Here is a 19,483-nt window from a genome sequence, read left to right as displayed (position 1 = left end):
GGCCATGACCACGTCGTAGACCCACCAATCAAGAAACATGGCCGGCAACGGGACCCGGAGCCGAACCGGATGTCTGGACTGTCGGCGACGAAAGCGGAGGTGCGATGAAGGGAAGCCAAAGTGCACCAGCTGTCGCAGGCACGGCGTCGTGTGTGTGTACGTCAAGTCGAGCCAGTCTTCGCCGTCCAAGTTTCTCCTCTCTGTGGCATCGGGCCACTTCATCGCGCCGTTGGAGTCGCCGGCGAGCGATTCCTTTGTGAACCTTCGAAGCGATGAGCTGGCTCTCGTCTGTCAGCAGTACGCAGACGGCCCCAGAGGGGTGTTGCCGTCGTCTCAAGAGCAGCTCATCCCGGCTCTGAGCTGGCTGCCAAAGTCAAGCACGCTCCCCGGCGGACGAGAAAGCATGATGGTTCAGTACTGTAAGTAGTCGAGGTCTACGCCAGACAGCCGCTCTGACAAGACAGACTTTGAGGTCATCAGCAACAGCCGGGTGTATGTCCCCAGCGAGAGGAACCTCTTCCGGACGTGCGTCATGCCCATACTCCTGAGCAGCAGCGGCCCTCTCTTTTCTACCGTCCTAGCACTGAGCGCGGCGGAAATGGTTCGGAGGACCCCGCAAGACGGGGTAGACTATGCCGGGGCGGCCATCCGATACAAAATCAACGCCTTGACGCAGCTGCAGTCGAAGCTCAACACCGCCCCCGAGGCGGAGGAGAACCTCCTGACGTGTGTGCTCCAGGCCTCCTTGGAGATAGCCGAGGGGTCTCGGCCGTCGTGGTTGAGGCATCTGCGGGGTGCTCTGGCCATCATGGATAACCACGGCGACTGGATCACGCCTGAGTGCGCCGCTCTCGCGCTCCAGTATTTTCGATTTCGATACATCTTGATGAAGACGACCGGATGTAAAGCGCCGCATCATGATGGACAGACCGACGACTGTGATGAAGCCATCCAACGCCTCGAACGGCTCTTGCCAGGCCAAGGGACGTTCCAGACCATTGACCCCCAAATCGGTTGTTCGATGGAGCTAGTTCAGTTGATTAGCATGGTCTCAGCAGGGGCTCAAAAGGACGGCGGGTACACGGAAGAGGGATCACGTCTCGAGAGACGCATTCGAGAGTTGGACTTTTCTGCCGGGAGCATGCACGACGACTACCTCGTCAAAAGCGCCGAGTGCTTTCGGTTCGCTGCTCTGATTTACCTCCAGCTGATTGTGTACGGCGCTACCGTACGGACTCGGGCGATTCCGCACTTGTTGCAGACGCTGTTGGGTCATCTTGGCGAGGTGATTGTCGAGGACCAGCCGAGGCGATCGTTTCCAATGTGGCCGCTGTTCATCGCGGGGTGTGTCAGTTCCAGTGACGCACACCGCAAGGCTGTTCTTGATCTATTCAACCTTCTGGACAGCAAGTGGCCTATCAGCAATATCTCGACGGTGAAGAGGGTTGTTTGGACAATCTGGCAGACAAGGGACTTTGACGGTGGCGGTGCAACGTCCACGGATCAAGACTGGCAGGAGATTATTGACAGGTTTGGATGGAAGCTTTCCTTGTCGTAGGGGCTCGGATCTGAGGCTCATTCACACATCATGTTCGCGGTCTTTCCCCCACTACGTACCATGTAACGACGTTGATCGGCATCCCGACGCATTCTCGTGGTTGGGGCCGACCCGGCCCGCTGCGGCCCCCTCTCGGCATCTTAGCGCCGACCCACCAACCCCGCATTCCCGGACCCGAGGCAAGCCCAATGTTGGGGAACCGCGTCAAGTACCCCAGCCACCCCCGGACTCATCTCACTCGTCTCCCTCACCTCTCGTCTCAACATCACACCTCCATTTCAACACGAGAAAGGGAACAAACATCATGGACACCCACGAGATCCCCCGCAAGCTCTGGGAGCACCCGGATCCCAAGAGCACACAAATGTACCAATATCTACAATCGGTCAATTCCAAGTTTAACCTCCAGCTCAAGGTCAGTATGCCCCGATTCCCCCCCAATGTTAGTCCGTCCGCTTACACGATTCCAGACCTTTAACGACCTCCACAACTGGACAGTAGCCAACCGCGCCACCTTCTATGGCCATCTCTTTGACTACGCCAATTTGATCCACGAAGGGCGTCCAACCTCTGTTGTGGATGAATCGCTCACGATAGACGCCATCCCCAAGTGGTTCCCTGGTGTGCGTCTCAATTGGGCCGAGAACCTCCTCTTCACGCGAGGCTCGTCTGATGCGGCCGACCACCACGGCACCGAGGGTAAGGAAGACGACAAAGTTGCCGTCACCGAGATTCGAGAAGGTAACCGCGGTGATGTACGCAACCTCACCTGGGGCGAGCTCCGTCGCGATGCAGGTCGTCTGGCAGCAGCCCTGAAAGCAAGAGGCGTCAAGGAGAGAGACCGCGTCGTTCTCGTCGGTGCCAACTCTATCGAGACGCTGCTGGTGTTTGTGGCGACGACATGGCTGGGCGGCATCTTTAGTAGTTCGTCCACGGATATGGGCGTCAAGGGCATCCTGCAGAGGACCACGCAGGTCGATCCCAAGGTATGTCACTCCCCGCCTCCTAGAACTGCACTCACACACGCCAGTTCATCTTCTTTGACGACGCCACGGTGTACAACGGCAAGACAGCCGACCTTCGAGACAAGATGGCCGAGGTCGTCTCCGGCATGGGCTCGTGTCCTTCCTTTTCTGGTCTCGTATCGATCCCACGCTTCTCCAAGCCCTACGATGTGTCCTCGATCCCCAAGACCGAGACGTGGTCCAAGTTCCTTAGCTCCTCCACCTTAGCAGCACCGTCATTCACGCGTATCCCCTTCCACGCACCGTTCCTCATCTACTACTCGTCTGGCACCACGGGTATCCCCAAGGCTATCGTGCACACCGTCGGCGGCGTCATGCTTAACAGCTTCAAAGAAGGCCGCCTGCACGAGTCAATGTCACCCGAGTCCGTCACTCTGCAGTACACCACAACCGGCTGGATCATGTACCTCGCCAACGTGGCCGCTCTGTTATCGGGAGCCCGTGTCGTCATGTACGATGGCTCGCCTTTCGTCCCCGACCTCAAGTCATTCATCCGCATCCTCGGCGAGCAGCGGGTGACAAAACTGGGTATCAGCCCGAGGTGGATGTTTGAGGTCGCCAAGAATAAGATCAGCCCGCGGGAGGTGACGGATCTTAGCTCGCTGAAGATTGTCACCAGCACAGGCATGGTCCTCTCTGACCAGCTGTTCGAATGGTTCTACGACGCAGGATTCCCGAAGCATGTCCATCTTGCCAACATTTCTGGTGGCACCGACATTGTAAGTCACCCACACATGCCAGACTTCTTTACTGACACTTACAGGCCGGCTGCTTCGGTATGGAGAACCCCCTTGACCCCGTATACGTGGGCGGCACCCAAGGGCCATCCCTCGGCGTCCCCATCGCCATCTACGAAGCCCAGTTGCCCGACGGACCTGGCGAGGCCGTGCCAAACGGAACACCTGGTGAACTCGTTGCCACCGCTGCCTTCCCCAACATCCCGTGCTTCCTCTGGGGCGATTCAGCACCCCCACAGTTGTCACCAAGCTCGCCGAATTTTGCCTCTGCCGCCCCAGGCTCCAAGTATCACTCGGCATACTTTGCTCGCTTTGATAACGTCTGGGCACACGGCGACTTCTGCTCCATCCACCCAAAGACGGGCAACATTTCCTTCCTCGGACGTGCTGACGGTGTGCTGAACCCTAGCGGTGTTCGCTTTGGCAGTGCCGAGATCTACGCAGTGATTGAGCGGAACTTTTCGAACAAGGTGGTCGACAGCCTATGTGTCGGGCAGAGGCGTCCCACTGACAACGACGAGAGCGTGATGCTCTTCCTGATGATGCGCGAGGGCGAGAAGTTTGACCGCCAGCTGGTGGCTGAGGTCAAGGACAAGATTCAGAGAGAGTTGACAAAGAGGCATGTGCCCAAGTACATCTTTCAGACGCCGGAGATACCAGTAAGCCCAGCGGTTCCCTATCTACGGAACCACGCTAACAAAACAGACGACGGTCAACCTCAAAAAGGTCGAGCTCCCGGTGAAGCAGATTGTCTCGGGCCGGACCATTAAGCCAAGTGGCACGCTCCTCAACCCTCAGAGTCTGGACTTTTACTACCAGTTCGCCAAGATTGAGGAGCTGCTCGCCGGTAAGGAGAAGCTGTAAAAAGACATGTACAGAAGACGTTGGATCTAGAGCGATATAGGATACCAGATAGAGTACAGCTCACCCCAGAATCAAAGACACATCCTTTAGAGGCAGCCCCTCCCACGCAGTCCTGTCGACCTGGCCACTCGCGAGGCGGTACGCGACCCCGTCAAGCCACTCCACCCACAGCACGCTATACACATCTGAGGCCGTGAACGGGTGCGTGTAGCGTTTGATCGTCTCATCAAAGGTCTTTTTGTAGTTACGCGCACGGGAGATGGCAACCAACTCGACCTCCTTCGCAGCAGCCCATCCGACATCCAGGTGAGGGAAGATTTCGAGTTGACCTTTATTGTGCAATCGCAACCACCCAATCTTTTTCTCCTCACTATAGAGCGAGACGTCATTGTGTTCGTCCGTCTGAAAAGCAGACACGCGGGCGCGGCGGGTATCGCAGCTAATGTACAGCGTCTGTTCCGGCATGAACGGCTGCGTCGATTCCTGAATGTCCGGCACGGGGAAAGGCCAGTACCACGGGTGCTCGTCGTCATGGTCAGACATACTACTGTGTCTAAAGGTATACTCGTCGCACCCATCGGGGTAAAGCAGTACGTCCCCTTCCTCGCCGTGTCTTGGACCAGGAATCTCTTGTCGAGTCCACCCTGGAGGCAAGTGCCGAGTACAGTCCTTGTACGCCTGGCGATTCTCGAACCAGGAGGGTCTGATTTTTCTTCTCTGCGCTGATGTCGGCGTGGCGCAGGCGTACCACGTGGTTATGGGGATTGTCTCTCTGATCGAGTAAGCCAGAGGATTCGCTGGACCGGCTTCATTGCGCCCGACGGAGACGAGACCTTCCCAACCCACCCACGACCAAGACGGAAGACCACATGGACCGAGCTGGCTCGCAGTAGGGCGATCAGAGACAGTCCGTCGTCGGAGATCGGTGTGGCTCCAGTACGGCGTCCAACCGAGTGCCGCTTCAAAGTACATCTCCGGGATGCCATAGAGGAAGCCGCCCGAGAAGCACCGACTGATGACGTGTAAGAGACCGCTGATGCTGGGCAGGGCATCTTCGTCGTATGTCAGAGCTCTCGGGTTGTAGTCTGCAATGATGTTGGCCAAGGAGTCGAGATTTGGCATCCCGCGCATGATCTCGCCTAAGCGGGGATCAATGTACTTGCCAGCCTCAACGCCAAAGTGAAGTTGCTCCTCCCATACGCTGCACTGACACATCCAGTGCAGAGAATGATTACTGACGATGAGGCGCCGTGGGGACATCTTGAACTCTTGGTATGTCCACGCGCGCTCGTGATAGGCTCCCCAGTGACTCAGGCTGAAAACGTTGTTCTTGTCTCGGATGAACTGCTCGTCGCCAAAGGGTATTGGGCTCCAACCTTCGTCTTCGCCTTGGTCCGTCTGGTCCTTGGGCGATGATACGCCCCGCAGACCGGGAAAGCCGTCCTCGGCATCACCATCGAGTGCGACGATGGTGAGTGAAGCGTTTGCGAAGATGGCGGCCATAAGCTGGAGCTGCTGATTGCTCTCTTCTGCCCGGGCATGGTTGACGCAGAGGGTGTCGACCCAGAGGTACCGCTCCCCAATGACGGAGGTGAGGTGCACGGCGTGACGCACCATGGGGGCGAGCTGGGAAGCGATAACAGGGTCGTCAATGGCGCCAGGCGTTTGGAGTTTCGAGATTGTGTCGCCGAGGATGTGCAATCCGGGCGTCTTGCCCCAGCGGTAGCTCAGCGTGACGTAGGATTCGCAACCGTCTCCTGGGACGATGCATCGCCTCTCGGTGTCTACCACCCAGGCTGGACGAATCGGCCAGATCTTGACGGGATTGGCGCATTTGGGGCCGTGGGAGGACGCGCATTGCTGCTTCCAGGGTGTCACGACGCTGGTATCGATCCATTCTGGGTCGAGGATGCGAGCGATACCCGGGTGGCTCGGAATGGAGTCACTTTTCACAAGCAAGAGGTCGGCGTATCGGCCGCCGGTCTTGATGTTTTCTGTGAGCTGGAGCGCGCCTGTTCGAGGGAATCTGATGCCCACATCGGCAGAGTCGAGGCTTTTGAGCTGTCTTGATTTACTGCAAAGCTCGTGGAACATCTTGACAATGGGTACATGTGTGCTGCATTTCGAAGAGAGGGCTTCTTCAAAGGAGCCTAGGTTGACAGTATCGTGGTATTTGCCGCCAGGAGACGTCGTGAGACGGCTCCAGATTTGGTGGCAGACTTCGCAGTCTGAAATGTCATTAGACTGCGCGGTGCTTGACACAGTCTGCGAGGAAGTTGAGCTGGATTCGTCAGTCTTGATATCCAGCGGCGTTTGAGTCATCCTGACCTTTCAGCCATCATGTCACAGGCTCGAGATTTCTAGCCGGTGAGGCTCAGTCACTTGGTTGAAGACACTCGCTGACACTTGTTAGACTTGTCAAGGAGCTTACGAGCTGCTAGTTAAGGGGTCGTCTGTCACACACTGGGGATCGCCACCGAGCCCCTCATCACTAACTAGGCACCAGCTTCCTCCAGACTATACCAAGGCGGAGTCCACCAGCACAAAAAACACGCTTGTCAGCAGCGAACCAATCGAAGTTATCCGCCATGTCACAAAGTCAGGCGGCCGCTTCACAACACTAGCACACATTGCCAAGACGTTGCGGCGTAGTCCAGGTAAGCAAATCCGTTTGGGGTATTGATCTATCTAATGTACAGGCCTCACAGCAACCAAGATTCAAACCACAACAAACTCACACCCTCGACAACGCAACTTCGGGATCGACATAATCGGGATACTTCCCTCCATGCACACCATACCTCCAAACCATATACCCAATCGTCCCCACAAGGCTCCCCAGCCCAGCAGCACCAGCAACGACCCTCACACCGAGCGCACTCCCCTTCATACCAGCCGCCCTCGCGATCCCAAGCGCCGCAACGCCCGCAGCCGCACCACCGTACGTCCAGTCGTCCACTTCCAGCTGGCTCCGGCTCTCCATCAGCCTCCACGCGCGGTCGCGCCACTCAATGTCCTCGCGGCCGTACATCCTCGCCACCGTGGCGACGCCGGTGAGGCCTAGGCCGATGGCGCTGGCGGTGCCTGATTTGCGAAGGAGGGTGTGTAGTCCGCCTGCGCTTCGGAGTGCTGTCGTTGCTGATGTGGAGAACGGGGTACCGGCGACGGCGGTGGCTGGCACGGGCTTTGTGCCGCGGAGTCGGCGAGCGGCTCCACTCGCGGCCGCGACGCCGAGACCCACTACCGTGCCGGTTGTGTAGCCGCGCGTGAGAACGTGGACTGTGAGGATCGTGCCGGAGAGGGGCTGGTCTTCTGCGTAGGCTGTGTGGGGGAAGTAGCGAGACATGGTTTAGTTCTTTTCTTGTCGGGAAGATGGTTTGTCGAAATTGATAGGCTGCTGAATGATTCCAGGGAGAACTTCGCCGGCACACACAATTGTTCGCAAGAGGCCAAGAGATGCTGGCTGATGGTCACTTGCTGTGTCTTCTCCCTAGACCCCAAGGCACCTTATAACACAACTCGCGCGAGCCACCAGCCTACATGCGGCCGCATGTCCCGATCTAGCGGGACGCGGTCGGCATGGGACGATAGCAATCCCCCCGACTCTGTCAGCGCGCCGGGGTATCGTCCCGCCGCGGAATCCCACGCTAGCGAGCGAATGCGAGGCACCCCCGACGAATAGGAACAATCGCATTCGTCACGGCGCCAGACTAAACCCACAGTGGCATGACTCCCAAAGCCACATTGCTTAGCTGAACTCACCACCAAAAGCAGAGACTGATCGAGATTTACGGTTTGGTATTCATAGGTTTGTTGTCATTAACCGATATCTATGCTGGTGGCTGACCCCACGCCAGATAACAGTGCTGCCGCGCCGGGCTAATCATCATCAGTCATCTCCATCATGCTTTCGCCTTTTTCGTCCTCGTCCATGAGCACCCTTGGTCGGCCGACCTTGGCCTTGCCTTTGGCATCCCGCCGCAGCTTTGGGAGCTTGTTGGATATACGCTCCCTGGCGGCCGCCTTGCCCATCTCGAGCTCCTGCTCAAACGCCTCCAGTTCGTCGCCCTCGGTCACGTCGATTGTGGACGTCTCTTCCAGGGCCTTGTTCAGTAGTTCGGTAGCTATGCTGTCTTGTGGATTAATCGCGAGCGCCTCATGCAACGGCACAACGGCCTTTTCTGGGCGGCCCTCTTCAAGATAGATGAGCGCTTTCGCGCAGAATATCGTCGCGTCTTTGCCGCCCTGTCGCAGGACCTCGTCGAACTCCATGTGTGCGTCCTTCCAGAGCCGCAGGCGACGGTACGCGTGTGCCAGGTTCGTCCTCGGCGCCAGCCACGCTTGCGGGTCAGAGTCAATGTCGGCGGCGATCTTGAGTGCCGCCCGGAAAAATTGGACAGCCTCTTGCGGCTTGTCCTGGTGATATTTGACGACGCCCATCTCATTCAGTAGAAGAGGGTCCGTCTTGCACAGACCGTAGGCCGTCTTGAGGAACTCCTCGGCCAGTGTCATGTTGTTGAGTGCGTGGTTCTGCATGCCCAAGAAGACCTGCGGCAGATGCGTCCCCATGAACAGCCTCGCTGCTGTGGAGTACGCAGAGATGGCCTGGTCGTGCTCGCCCTCGGCGGCGAAGGTGTGGGCGAAGCCGATCCACGCCGGGCCAAAGTGCGCATCCATCATGCTGGCCTTGCTGAAATACCGACGGGCTTCCGCAATCTTGTCAATCGCAAAGTAGTATATGCCCACGGCCAACCACGAGCAGGGCTCCTCGGGGTGGTTGTCCGCCAGGTCGTGAGACACCAAGAAGAGCGCATTCTTCATCTTGAGCTGATACAAACATGCCAGATGCAGAGGGTGGACGCTAAAGTTGTACTTGTCGTCCTGCAGAATGGACTCGGTGATAGCGAGGGCGTCTCTATACCGGCACTGCGTGTAGAGGAGGTCGGCCTTGGCGAGGAGGAGATCCGGGTTGTCCGCCAGACGGTAGTGCGTCGACAGAGAGTCGCACGCCGCGGTGAATGCCGAAGGTTCCCTATACTTTGACAGCCGCGTTGTGTACAACATCTTTGTGAACTCTGCAGCCTCTTGCGACGACGATACATCCCCGGAAATGCTAATGGCGTCAAAGTCAAGGGACTCGAGGAATGCCCACTCCTCGTCGGGAGACAGCAGAGCGTTGGTCATGAGCTGCTGGAAGGCCTCGAAGCACTGCACGTCGATCCGCACGGCATCCTTGTAGCACTCCTTGGCCCGGTCAAAGGCGTTCTGCTTGGCGTAGCAGATGCCTCGCAGGTAGCACATGGCGGCTTCGTATTTCCGGTTCGTCGCTTCTTCTTCTGCCGCCTCGTCGCGGGCATGTCTGTCTCTTGAGCCACCCTTGGGATGGCCGACTGCGCGACCTAGTGGCGCCGTGTTCTGTTGCTTCCGCTTGTTGCTCGCATTGTTGATGAGGTGCGTCGGGTTCCGCTCGCCGAGGATGGCCAGGGCCTCGTCGAATCTCGACTGCTTGACGAGGCAGTGTGCCGCTAGGTACCGACAGGAAACGTTGCGAGCGACGAGGTCCTGTTTTGCGAGAAAGGTTTGGGCTCGTGTGTAGTTGCCGGTAGCAAAGTGGACTTGAGCCAGCCAGAAGGCGTCCTTATCGTCGTCTGTCCACGTTAGACAGGCAGAGCGGGCTAATGAGTGCCATCTCACGTACTGGTCAGGGCTAGCAGCTTGTCGCCGATGAAGATGGCGGAATCGTACTGGGCCTTGTTCAGGGCATCCTGCCTCCATTCCCGCAGGAACTTTTCCATGGCGCAACGAGAAGTGCTAGATGGTGGGCATGGCCGAAATGCAAAGGGGAGAGGCGGTGGTGGAGGTTGACGTTGGATGCCGATCAACGGGTGAGGTAAGCGCGTCGAGGGCTCAGGCGCGACGGGAATCTGCACTTTCTTTTCTTTGGATGACGGGCAGGAATTGGAGGGACGTGGATGCACTGTGCACCGGGCGCCGTCAGGGGTGTGGGCTGAGTAAATGGCGGGGTAGGCCAACCAGAGGGCGTTGTTGCGTCTCTCCCAGGCACACCACGTGGTTGCCGTTGATGTTGAGTTGCTGACAGCGTCTTGATGATCCATTGATGCCTATGTTATGGCATCTTGTCTTTGGTGTTGTCTGCAGATGGGCATCTGTGGTGTCTCGTCTATAGGCTGTCTTGCATCATGTCAGGTCGTTGCTGTGAGGCTCTGGCGCTTAGACGGCACGACGCTGAAAATAGCACGTCAACCGCCAAAGCCAGAGCTCCTCGCTGACCGTCACTGCAACTTCATCTATGACTCCATTGTGGCCAATGCTAGGCACCTGGGCTGGGTCAGCCGGCAATTGTTTCAGGCCATGCACGTTCTGCACTTCCCCATCCGACCGTTGTGCTTTTGACGTCCATCCCAAGTGCCGTCAGTGATGCTGGGTATCGTAGACGGGAGCATGCGAGTAAAGGCATGTCCGCCCAATCCGAGAAATGCAAATGGTGAAGAGGTTGGGTGCTTTTTCGCTGGCGCTGCCCTACCAAAGCTATGCGCGCCCAATGCTGCGTACGGACGACGGGCGTCTCCAGCCCCGAGGCCTCAAGGACACCTCGCTGTGACCTCACTGCACCTCACTGTGGTGCGCCGTTCCAGCGTCCTTTTGGGTCTCCCCATTGGCCACGACCTCCCAGTGGACCCATCAGGGGTAAGGCTAACTTGGGCTAAGCGAGGCGCTATCGCTCTATCCGCCATCGATAACAAGGTGACGACTAAGGTCGAGGAGGATGGGGCATCAGTGTCCATACTCCGTATTATTTTTTTTCTCTTCAAGCTGTTCATTGTTCCCCATCAGTCGATAATCCATTCGCCTTTCCCACTCCCGCCTCACAACATCGCTCAAACACTGCAGAAAAAAAATCCCAACCAACGTCTGTAATACCCACACACAAACAAACCTCCCTCGAGATACCACACCGACGCTACCTTGCCACTCTCTCCAAACGAAAAGAACCTCCCCTACCCCCCCGGTCAACGTCACCCCCGCCGAAGCTCTCGCACGCCGCCATCTCTCCATCTCTCCAACGGCCATCGACTCCTCTCCTCTCTGTGCCTCTCCGTCTCCAAACCCGCCCCTGCAGCAGGCCCTCGTCGACCGCCTCTGCCCGCAACGCCCGCCGCCGCCGCCATCCCCGACCTCATCGCATCCCAACGCCATCTTGCCCTGTCCCAGCCGCCACAACTGCGACCATTCACCACGAACCAAGGTGCCGCCGCCCTTGACGTTTTGAGGGATTGACGAGACCAAGCCAAATTCACCCCGCCCCCGGAAGCCGTCGAAAGCAGTCCTAATGGATAACAACCTATGGACCCGCCGCACAAAGTGAGCCTTTCGTCCCTCTGCCCCCCTGCACGTCATGACACTAACGAACGCACAGCTCTGGCAAGCTTTCACTCTCGACAAATGGTAGTCCCGCGCCGGGCGGTGACGCCAACCGAAACGGCTCCTTTGCCAAACGATTCGGCGGCGATACGTCCTCACACGGCGGCAAATCAAATCCCTTCAACAACGTAACGACCCCCGGCGCGGGCGGCATGGCGTCGCCCACCACCGCCGGCGCGGCCAACGCCTTTGGCCTGGGCTCCGGCGCCTTCGCCTCCTTCGGCTCCGCCAAGACGCCCAAGTCCCCTGGCAACCCGTTCGACCTCGCCATGGGCAAGATTGGCGGCGGCGCCAAGGCGGCATCGCAGCACGACCCCGCGGCCAAGGTCCCCTCCATCGCTCCGATCCCCGAGAAGAAGGCCCTGGGCTCCCAGCCCGCCTCGACCCGGACGTCCTCGGAGCAGCTGCGCGTCCACCCCCTCAAGTACGAGTGGGTGACGTGGTGTCGGCCGCCCCAGCCAAAGGGCCAGCCGTACCAGGAGTACGCCAAATCGCTGACGCCAATGATCCACTGCAACTCGGTGGAGGAGTTCTGGGTCGGCTACCCCCACCTCAAGCGGCCCTCTGAGCTGTCCGTGGGCTGGGAATACCACTTCTTCAAGCGGGGCATCCGCCCAATCTGGGAGGACGACGAGAACAGAAGCGGCGGCAAGTGGGTGCTCCGTCTCAAGAAGGGCATCGTCGACCGGTACTGGGAGGATACCGTGTTTGCGCTCCTCGGCGAGGCCTTTATCGACGCCAGCGAGGAGGTCTGTGGCGGTGTGGTGAGCGTCCGCAACGGCGAGGATATCATCAGTATCTGGACCCGCTCGACCGGCGGACGCGTGCTGAGGATTCGGTGAGCATCTTAGGTCCCAAATTTTTGAGGCATAGCTAACCCCCCGCAGTGAAACGTGGAAGTCGTACCTCAAGTGTCCGCCCAACACGCAGTTCGAGTTCAAGTCCCACGACGAGAGCATCCAGCACCGAGCCGCCATCGAGGAGTCCCGCCGCGAGAAGCAGCACGACAAGCGCGGCAACAAACAGACCACCGAAGAGCAGAAGCCCGCCGCTTCGTGAGTGGAGCGTTCACATTACCCCCGAAAGCAACGACCCTCCTCGCCGGGAAAGCGCCACGCCACCAACCTTGTTGCATCTTTGTTTTGTTTCTCTCTTCAAAGCCATCTTTGATGTTTATTTGTACACTATTGGATCCACTACCCCCCTTACGACGGATCTTCATAGCATTCGGGTTTTTGTGAAAATCTCCCGACAAAAAATACACCTATGTGGGGAAAATATGAGGAAGCAGGTTTGGACACATTGGAGACGGTTGTGTGCTCCCCTTTGATGAAGGGGGGGAAACCCCTCTTTTTGGAATTTTCGACCTCGGAAACGGGAATCGATTTTTTGGGAGGGAAATGGAAAACGGGGGGTCAGCGGTCAAACGTTTAGCGGTCACGTTTGTTTTATGGGTTTGCGAACCGGGCGGCAGGTCATGGATAAGATCCCCAAATCTCATCATCTTTCTCGGGAGGTGTAACACTAACCTGCGATGCGAGTGTCGCATGCTTCGGTATGCTTTTGTCGAGCTGCTGGATGCGCGGTCTGAAAGGCATGGGCCGTATGGATAGTCCCAAATGACTACGAAATGAGCTCACTCTGGACCATCACTGACACGAAACGTGAACTGAATGCATGCGTGACATGGGACTACCGCATCCCGTATGGCATTAATCGTACAATCTACGCTTTCCTCGGCGTCCTCCGCCTCTCCCACACCTGCAGATACGTCTCGCCCAGGTACAACAGCTCGCTCTGCACCTTTTCCACAAACAGATCCTGGCACGAGACCCACTCGTCGCGGCCCTTATCCTTGAGCTGCACCTTCCACGTCTTGCGCTCCTCCCCGCTGTCCGCGACATCTTCTTTGGCGCGCACGGCCTCGTGGACGACGTTGGCGACGAGGTCGTACCAGATGGGTTCCCCGGGGGGCCACTCGCCCGGGTTCGGCTCGACGTAGGGGCTCACGTCGAGGCCGCGCGGGTCGAATGTGACGATCGTCGGGTTGCGCTCCGAGACGAACTTGTTCTGACTGAAGCGCTTGACGTGGAGGACGAGGTAGGGGGGTAGGGGATGCAGCAGGCGATACCGCTTGCGCTGGGCGAGGTGCTCTTGCGCGTGGATGCCGTCGTATTTGGAGAGGATGGTCGTGAGGGGCACTTGCGGGATGATATTCTTTTCGAGCTCGTCTTGGAAGAGGGGGGCCGCGGGGAGGTCGAGGGTGAGGAACATGAAGCGGGATGAGGTGACTGACACGGCGGCGTCTTCGAAGCGCAGGCGATCGCCCGCGTCGGCGCGCGCCGTGATGGCTTGTGACTCGACTTTCAGCTTGCCCTGGAAGATGCGCTGCACGACGGAGCTGCCGGGTTTTGTTTTCGACCCGCCGAGGCCTAGGTGCAGGTTGTTCAGGAACCACGACAGAAACTCGACGGGGTCGGACTGCGCCGTCAGGGTGAAGCGTTTATTCGACAGCAGAGAGATTTCCTGGAGCAGCTCGTGGGGGGAGACGTGGGCTTTGAAGGCGCGCGGGTTCCAGATCTTGCGGACGAGGATACCGAAGCGCTTGGCGAGCTCGGAGCGGGACGAGAGGTCCTCCAGAAGGCAGAAGTTGCGCAAGGGGGCGACGTGCGCCAGAGCCTGCACCACGACGTTGAGGTAGTCGTTCTCCTTCAAGTTGTTCATTCCCACGAAGCCGGGTGCGTATTCCCTCCCCGCGAGCGTAAAGGACGCGCGTAGCGGCGTGCGGTCGAGGGCGGCGACTTCGGGTTTCGTGTAGCGCGGGTCCGAGACGAACTTGATGTCGTCGAGCGATTTTGACTTGACCTCGTACCCTTCCGGGAGGACGTAGACCTTTTGCGTCTGCATGTTGATGAAGACGTGGTGGTTCTCGTCGAGGGCGTGGAAGTAGGCGTGCGATTTCGGGCCGCGGCCCTGGTAGTACCGGCCGCATACCAGGCACGCGTAGACGTTGATGTTGGACAGGCTGACGGAGCAGAGCTTCTCAAAGTCAAAGTCGAGCACGTTGCGGTCTATCGTGTCGAGGTAGAGATCGTCGTAGCCGTCCGTCGGCGCCGATTGGCGGATCGAGACATGCACCGGCGCGTCTTCCTCTATTTCGCTGTCGCTTTCGGCATCGTCGTCTTGTGGTGGTACTTCGGCCGTGCCGTTTGTGGGTGTTGCGTCGTCCGTCGTCGCCGCTGTGTCGTGCCCGTTTTCGAGCGAGCCGTTGGAGATGAGGGAGTCGACGGTTCGTGAGCGTTTCGACGCCGGCGAGTCGATCCCTGCGATTTCGTCGAGGGGGTCCTCGGCGTGACGTTTCCTGTGCGCCATGCTGTGTGTGTGTGTGGTGTCTGGAGGGGTATCGAGTGGTGTTGGTGGTTTCCTTGCGAGTGCGAGGCTGAAGTCGCAGGTATGGATTGGTGGTTCCTGGTTACAGGCGTGGAAAAAGTCGCCAGTCTATCGCTCTAGGTGCACGCCCCCACCGTCGGAAGCCACGCCCAGAGCTTCTACAACCTCATCCAGACATCAGTCACTACACGGCCACAGACGACGCAAACCTATCTGCGATGGAGTACACCAACCCGGCCACATCGGGCTGCCGAGTCGCCAGAAGAACTTTTCGGATGCTGGCGCATGCAGCGCATGGATGATGGACCAGTCAGCGTCGCTGCGTTATCCTCCAATGGCATCGGAAGCGCGTGACCTGGTGTCAGCCGCAGCCTGATCTTGGAGTGAGGGGCTCCGCCCCCGTTTCCTGCAGTTCTGTCAGGATTCGCTGATGTCTATCCTAAGATTGCGTTGCAATAGCGATAGTTCGTTGAGTTAACGCTCGTTTGTGCGTCCGTTGTCGACGACAGCAACACGCCATGGCCACTCTACCGCCACGCCGCCGCGAAGACTTCACTGTCGCAGTGATTTGCGCCCTTCCGCTGGAGTTCAATGCCGCAGAGTTGGCCCTCGATGTGTTGTGGGACGGTCTTGAGCATGATCTCGGCAAGGCTGCAGGTGACGCAAACACCTACACGCTGGGTCGAATCGGCAAGCACAATGCCGTCCTCGTTCTCCTTTCCGGCATGGGAAAAGTGAATGCAGCTAGCGCGACTGCCAGCCTTCGGTCGAGTTTCGGGGGTCTCAGGTTAGCTCTCCTATGTGGCATATGCGGTGGCGTGCCCAATGCCAACGGCGATGGGGAGATGCTGCTTGGAGACGTAATCATCAGCAAAAGTGTCGTTCAGTATGATCTTGGGCGCCTGTTTCCAGGCCAGTTTGAGCCAAAAGACACCATATACGACACTTTGGGTAGGCCGGTCAAGGAGATTCGGTCCCTACTCATTGCATTCGAAACCCATAGGCAAAAGCAGCGTCTGCAAAAGGAAATTTCAAAAGGTCTAGCAGAAATCCAAACCAAGGCAGTCGAGGAAAGCTACGATGTCGACTATCGTAGACCACCACACGAAGACGTGCTCTTCGAGCCCGACTACACCCACAGGCATCGGAAAGACGTACAGTGTAGCTGCAGCGAAACACAGACCTGTGAGCAGGCGACAAAAGCGACATGCGAGGAGCTCGGCTGTGACTCTGAATACCGAGTGTCTCGAAGATGCCTCGAGAATCAACAAGCTGGGCAAGAGAAAACCTCTCCGGAGCACCAGCCTCGTGTTTTTCTTGGCTCGATTGGATCAGGAGATACCGTCATGAAGTCTGGCAAGGACCGTGACCAGATTGCGAGAGAACATAGCCTCGTCGCCTTCGAAATGGAGGGAGCTGGAGTTTGGGACGAAATCCCCTGCATCATCGTCAAGGGCGTATGCGACTATTCCGACAGTCACAAAAACAAGACTTGGCAACACTATGCTGCGGCAATAGCTGCGGCGGCAACGAAGGCACTTCTCGATCGTTATGCGCCGGCAGCCGGCTTGATTGAGCAGGTGAAGCAAGTCGAGACGATTGGCTTCTCGCCAAAGTGTAAGTGTGTCTCCTACCTGCTCCACCGAAATCATGCTGAGAGAGTATAGTTCTGGTGCCATATGTCAAAAATTCCGAGTTTGTTGGCCGAGAAGAGATCTTCAACCGTATCGCGCATCTGTTCGGGGACACGCAGACTGGCCTGGTCAGTGCGAGACTATGCTCAAGAGTGGCACTCCACGGGCTCGGCGGTGTTGGGTAAGACGAACTTTGCGTCACTTCAAAGCAAGGCTAACGTCAACAAGCAAGACGCAAATCGCCTTGGCCTATGCCCATTGGCTACATGAGACTTCTCCTGAAGTTTCCGTGTTCTGGGTCCACGCCAGCAACCGCCAACGCTTTCGCCAGGCTTTCACATCGATCGCTCAAGTATGTGGCATCCCGGGCTACGACGGAAAGAAGGTCGATACACTTCTTCTTGTGAAGCAGTGGCTTGAGAGCGATAAAAGCGGTCCTTGGCTACTGATTATCGATAACGCCGATGACAAGGACCTGTTCTTTACGGACTCTGAAGAAGACGGAACCGGCGCAGATGTGCCGGAACCTGCATCTGAAGGGGGATTAGGCCGCTTCATCCCAGAGTGCCTCCACGGATCTGTTCTCATAACGACAAGGGATATGCAGACAGGCCTCAGGATGACAGCTGGGACTCCCCCAATCAAGGTCAATGAGATGATCGACGCTGAGGCTGTTCAGCTGCTACGTTCCTTGCTCCCGAACCAGGATTTTCCTCTTTCAGAGGGAATCGCGCTAGCATCTCGACTTGAATACTTGCCTTTGGCGCTGGCGCAAGCAGCTTCCTTCATCCTCGAAAACTTTATGTCCATCAACGACTATATCCAAATACTGGACAAGAGCGATTCTAGTTTGGTGCGTCAGCTGAGCGAGCCCTTCGCATCAGTAGGGCGCGACTCGGAGACGCCTCATGCGCTGACGGCCACCTGGTTGATTTCTTTCCGTCAAATCGAAAAGCGGTATCCATTGGCGGGGGACTTACTATCTTTCATGAGCATGTTTGATCGCCAAGCTATCCCAAAAGACCTTGTCGAAGACTACTGCTATGAGCAGTTGCGCAACAAGTCAGACTCTGCCATCGAGGTGGAGGGCGCTTTTGAGGAAGATTCCGGTACAGGCTCCGACTATAGTTCTGATTCAGAAACCGCCAGTGCCGGCCCCGATGCCAGTTCCAATGACGGCTCTGATTCTGGCTCAGAGGCTGACTTTGAGACGACTCTGGAAGCCACAAAGGCTTTGGGGGTTCTTCAAGCCTTTTCGTTTATCTCCAAATCAAGCAATGACAATTATGACATGCATCGACTGGTACATTTAGTCACGCGCAAGCGCCTTTTGCAAGAGAAGAAGATGCCGCAATTTACGAGCGAGGCTCTTGAAATGATGTCTCGCACTTTTCCACTCGGCTGTTTTGATAATCGAGCGGAGTGTCTTATATATCTACCGCATGCCCTCGCAGTCCTGGCACGTCCAAACCCCCATTTTAATGATCAGAAGGTCCACGCTGCAAAGCTATTGTACAATGTGTCCGAGTACTTCGGGTATCTACGGCAACATCGAGAGGAAGAAAAGCACCTGAACCGAGCTTTGGAACTTCAAAGAGCGGTATATGGGCAGGAGCATCCTGTCACTCTTAGTTCGAAGACCTGTCTGGCGTCAGCCATCATGTATCAAGCTCGTCGAGAGGAAGCAATCAAGTTGCTTCTGCCCACGTTGGAGGCCCAAAAGAGGTTCCTGGGGGAAAATCATGGAACAGCACTGTACACACGCCGTGTACTTGCAGATGTGTATTTGGAACAGGGCCGTCATGAAGAGGCAGAGGAGCTGCTTCTGAAGATTCTTGAGATCTGTGAAGGAGACAGCAGCAATGAGTGGGAGGCTTCAAGCGCCTTGGGCGTGCTATCGGCTGTGTACTTAAATCAGGGACGGTATGGGGAGGCAGAACAATTGCAACTGCGGTTATTGGAGGGAGATAGGCAAACAAACGGGGAGGACTCTGAGGCTACACTTTGGACCATGGGGAGGCTAGGACGTGCATATCGAATGCAGGGCCGTCTACCGGAGGCAGTAGATATGATTTTACAGACGCTGGCCCGATGCAGAGTGTTAATGGGTGAGGCACACTTCGCCACGGTAAATCTCATGTGGGAGCTAGGACTTGTCTATGAAGATCAAGGTCGTTTGGAGGTGGCTGAAGAACTCATATCCGAAGTGTTGGACATCAGGAGATCATCGATGGGCGAGGAGCATGAAGATACGACATTCGCCATCGCGGTATTAGGACGAGTCTACAGCAAGCAAGGTCGTCTGGAAGAGGCAGAAGGTTTATTGCTCCAGGCGTTTGAGACGTGGAAAACAACGAAAGGCGAGGAGCATAAAGACACAGCAGGTGTCATGGGAGATTTAGGGCTCTCTTATCTTTGTCAAAACAGACTGGGGGAAGCGGAAGAGCTACAACAGCGAGCGTTGAAAGTGATGAGAAAGGTTTCAGGGGATGAACGCGCCAACACTTTAGCGCAAGAGCACAACCTGGCCTGGGTGTGGTGGAAGCAAGGGCGGGAAGAGGAAGCGATTAAGCTGATGCTTAAGTGCGCCAAGGCTCGAGAATGCGTTTTCGGTCGAGACAACAAAGACACAATCATCTCCCTCAGGTCATTGTCACTGTGGAAGAAGAAAGAGATGAAGACGAAGGACAACAGCGAGGATGTCTCGGAGAGCGCGAGCGAAGATCCTAGCGGTAATGGAGGAGACGCATGTGTAGGCTCCGACGACGAGTCGGACGATGGCGAAGGTGCACGCCTATAGACATTCAATCAAAGCCATATCGACTATCGATT

The 19,483-nt window shown here is 57.1% G+C and overlaps 7 protein-coding genes across 7 annotated transcripts; 4 read left to right on the top strand and 3 right to left on the bottom strand.

The window, feature by feature from the left end:
• Positions 1-37: 37 nt before the first annotated feature.
• On the top strand, positions 38-4,184 carry CTAM01_05233 (acetoacetate-CoA ligase; the record flags this gene model as incomplete). Its single annotated transcript, XM_060521263.1, has 7 exons — positions 38-419; positions 465-1,530; positions 1,703-1,973; positions 2,029-2,544; positions 2,589-3,302; positions 3,347-3,979; positions 4,047-4,184. The coding sequence occupies 7 exons, from the start codon at positions 38-40 to the stop codon at positions 4,182-4,184; spliced, it is 3,720 nt and encodes a 1,239-aa protein (XP_060384069.1).
• Positions 4,185-4,244: 60 nt separating this feature from the next.
• CTAM01_05232 (uncharacterized protein) lies at positions 4,245-7,530 on the bottom strand (the record flags this gene model as incomplete). The annotated part of the gene is made up of 2 exons (XM_060521262.1): positions 4,245-6,507; positions 6,923-7,530. 2 exons carry the CDS (start codon positions 7,528-7,530, stop codon positions 4,245-4,247), a joined length of 2,871 nt encoding a protein of 956 aa, XP_060384068.1.
• Positions 7,531-8,063: 533 nt separating this feature from the next.
• On the bottom strand, positions 8,064-9,979 carry CTAM01_05231 (tetratricopeptide; the record flags this gene model as incomplete). Its single annotated transcript, XM_060521261.1, has 2 exons — positions 8,064-9,832; positions 9,883-9,979. The coding sequence occupies 2 exons, from the start codon at positions 9,977-9,979 to the stop codon at positions 8,064-8,066; spliced, it is 1,866 nt and encodes a 621-aa protein (XP_060384067.1).
• A 643-nt stretch (positions 9,980-10,622) lies between these two features.
• CTAM01_05230 (uncharacterized protein) lies at positions 10,623-11,475 on the top strand (the record flags this gene model as incomplete). The annotated part of the gene is made up of 2 exons (XM_060521260.1): positions 10,623-10,984; positions 11,097-11,475. The coding sequence occupies 2 exons, from the start codon at positions 10,623-10,625 to the stop codon at positions 11,473-11,475; spliced, it is 741 nt and encodes a 246-aa protein (XP_060384066.1).
• A 60-nt stretch (positions 11,476-11,535) lies between these two features.
• Positions 11,536-12,686, top strand: CTAM01_05229 (eukaryotic initiation factor 4E; the record flags this gene model as incomplete). Its single annotated transcript, XM_060521259.1, has 3 exons — positions 11,536-11,567; positions 11,623-12,465; positions 12,515-12,686. The coding sequence occupies 3 exons, from the start codon at positions 11,536-11,538 to the stop codon at positions 12,684-12,686; spliced, it is 1,047 nt and encodes a 348-aa protein (XP_060384065.1).
• A 666-nt stretch (positions 12,687-13,352) lies between these two features.
• Positions 13,353-14,999, bottom strand: CTAM01_05228 (ubiquitin carboxyl-terminal hydrolase; the record flags this gene model as incomplete). Its single annotated transcript, XM_060521258.1, has 1 exon — positions 13,353-14,999. One exon carries the CDS (start codon positions 14,997-14,999, stop codon positions 13,353-13,355), a length of 1,647 nt encoding a protein of 548 aa, XP_060384064.1.
• A 536-nt stretch (positions 15,000-15,535) lies between these two features.
• Positions 15,536-19,451, top strand: CTAM01_05227 (uncharacterized protein; the record flags this gene model as incomplete). Its single annotated transcript, XM_060521257.1, has 3 exons — positions 15,536-16,634; positions 16,685-16,832; positions 16,880-19,451. The coding sequence occupies 3 exons, from the start codon at positions 15,536-15,538 to the stop codon at positions 19,449-19,451; spliced, it is 3,819 nt and encodes a 1,272-aa protein (XP_060384063.1).
• Positions 19,452-19,483: the final 32 nt, after the last annotated feature.

This window comes from Colletotrichum tamarilloi (assembly GCF_030869305.1).
Source record: "Colletotrichum tamarilloi strain Tom-12 chromosome Unknown Scaffold_13.1, whole genome shotgun sequence".
Lineage (NCBI taxonomy): Eukaryota > Fungi > Ascomycota > Sordariomycetes > Glomerellales > Glomerellaceae > Colletotrichum > Colletotrichum tamarilloi.
Note: the sequence above shows the minus strand (reverse complement) of the source record. Positions and strands in the feature narration are given on the sequence as shown.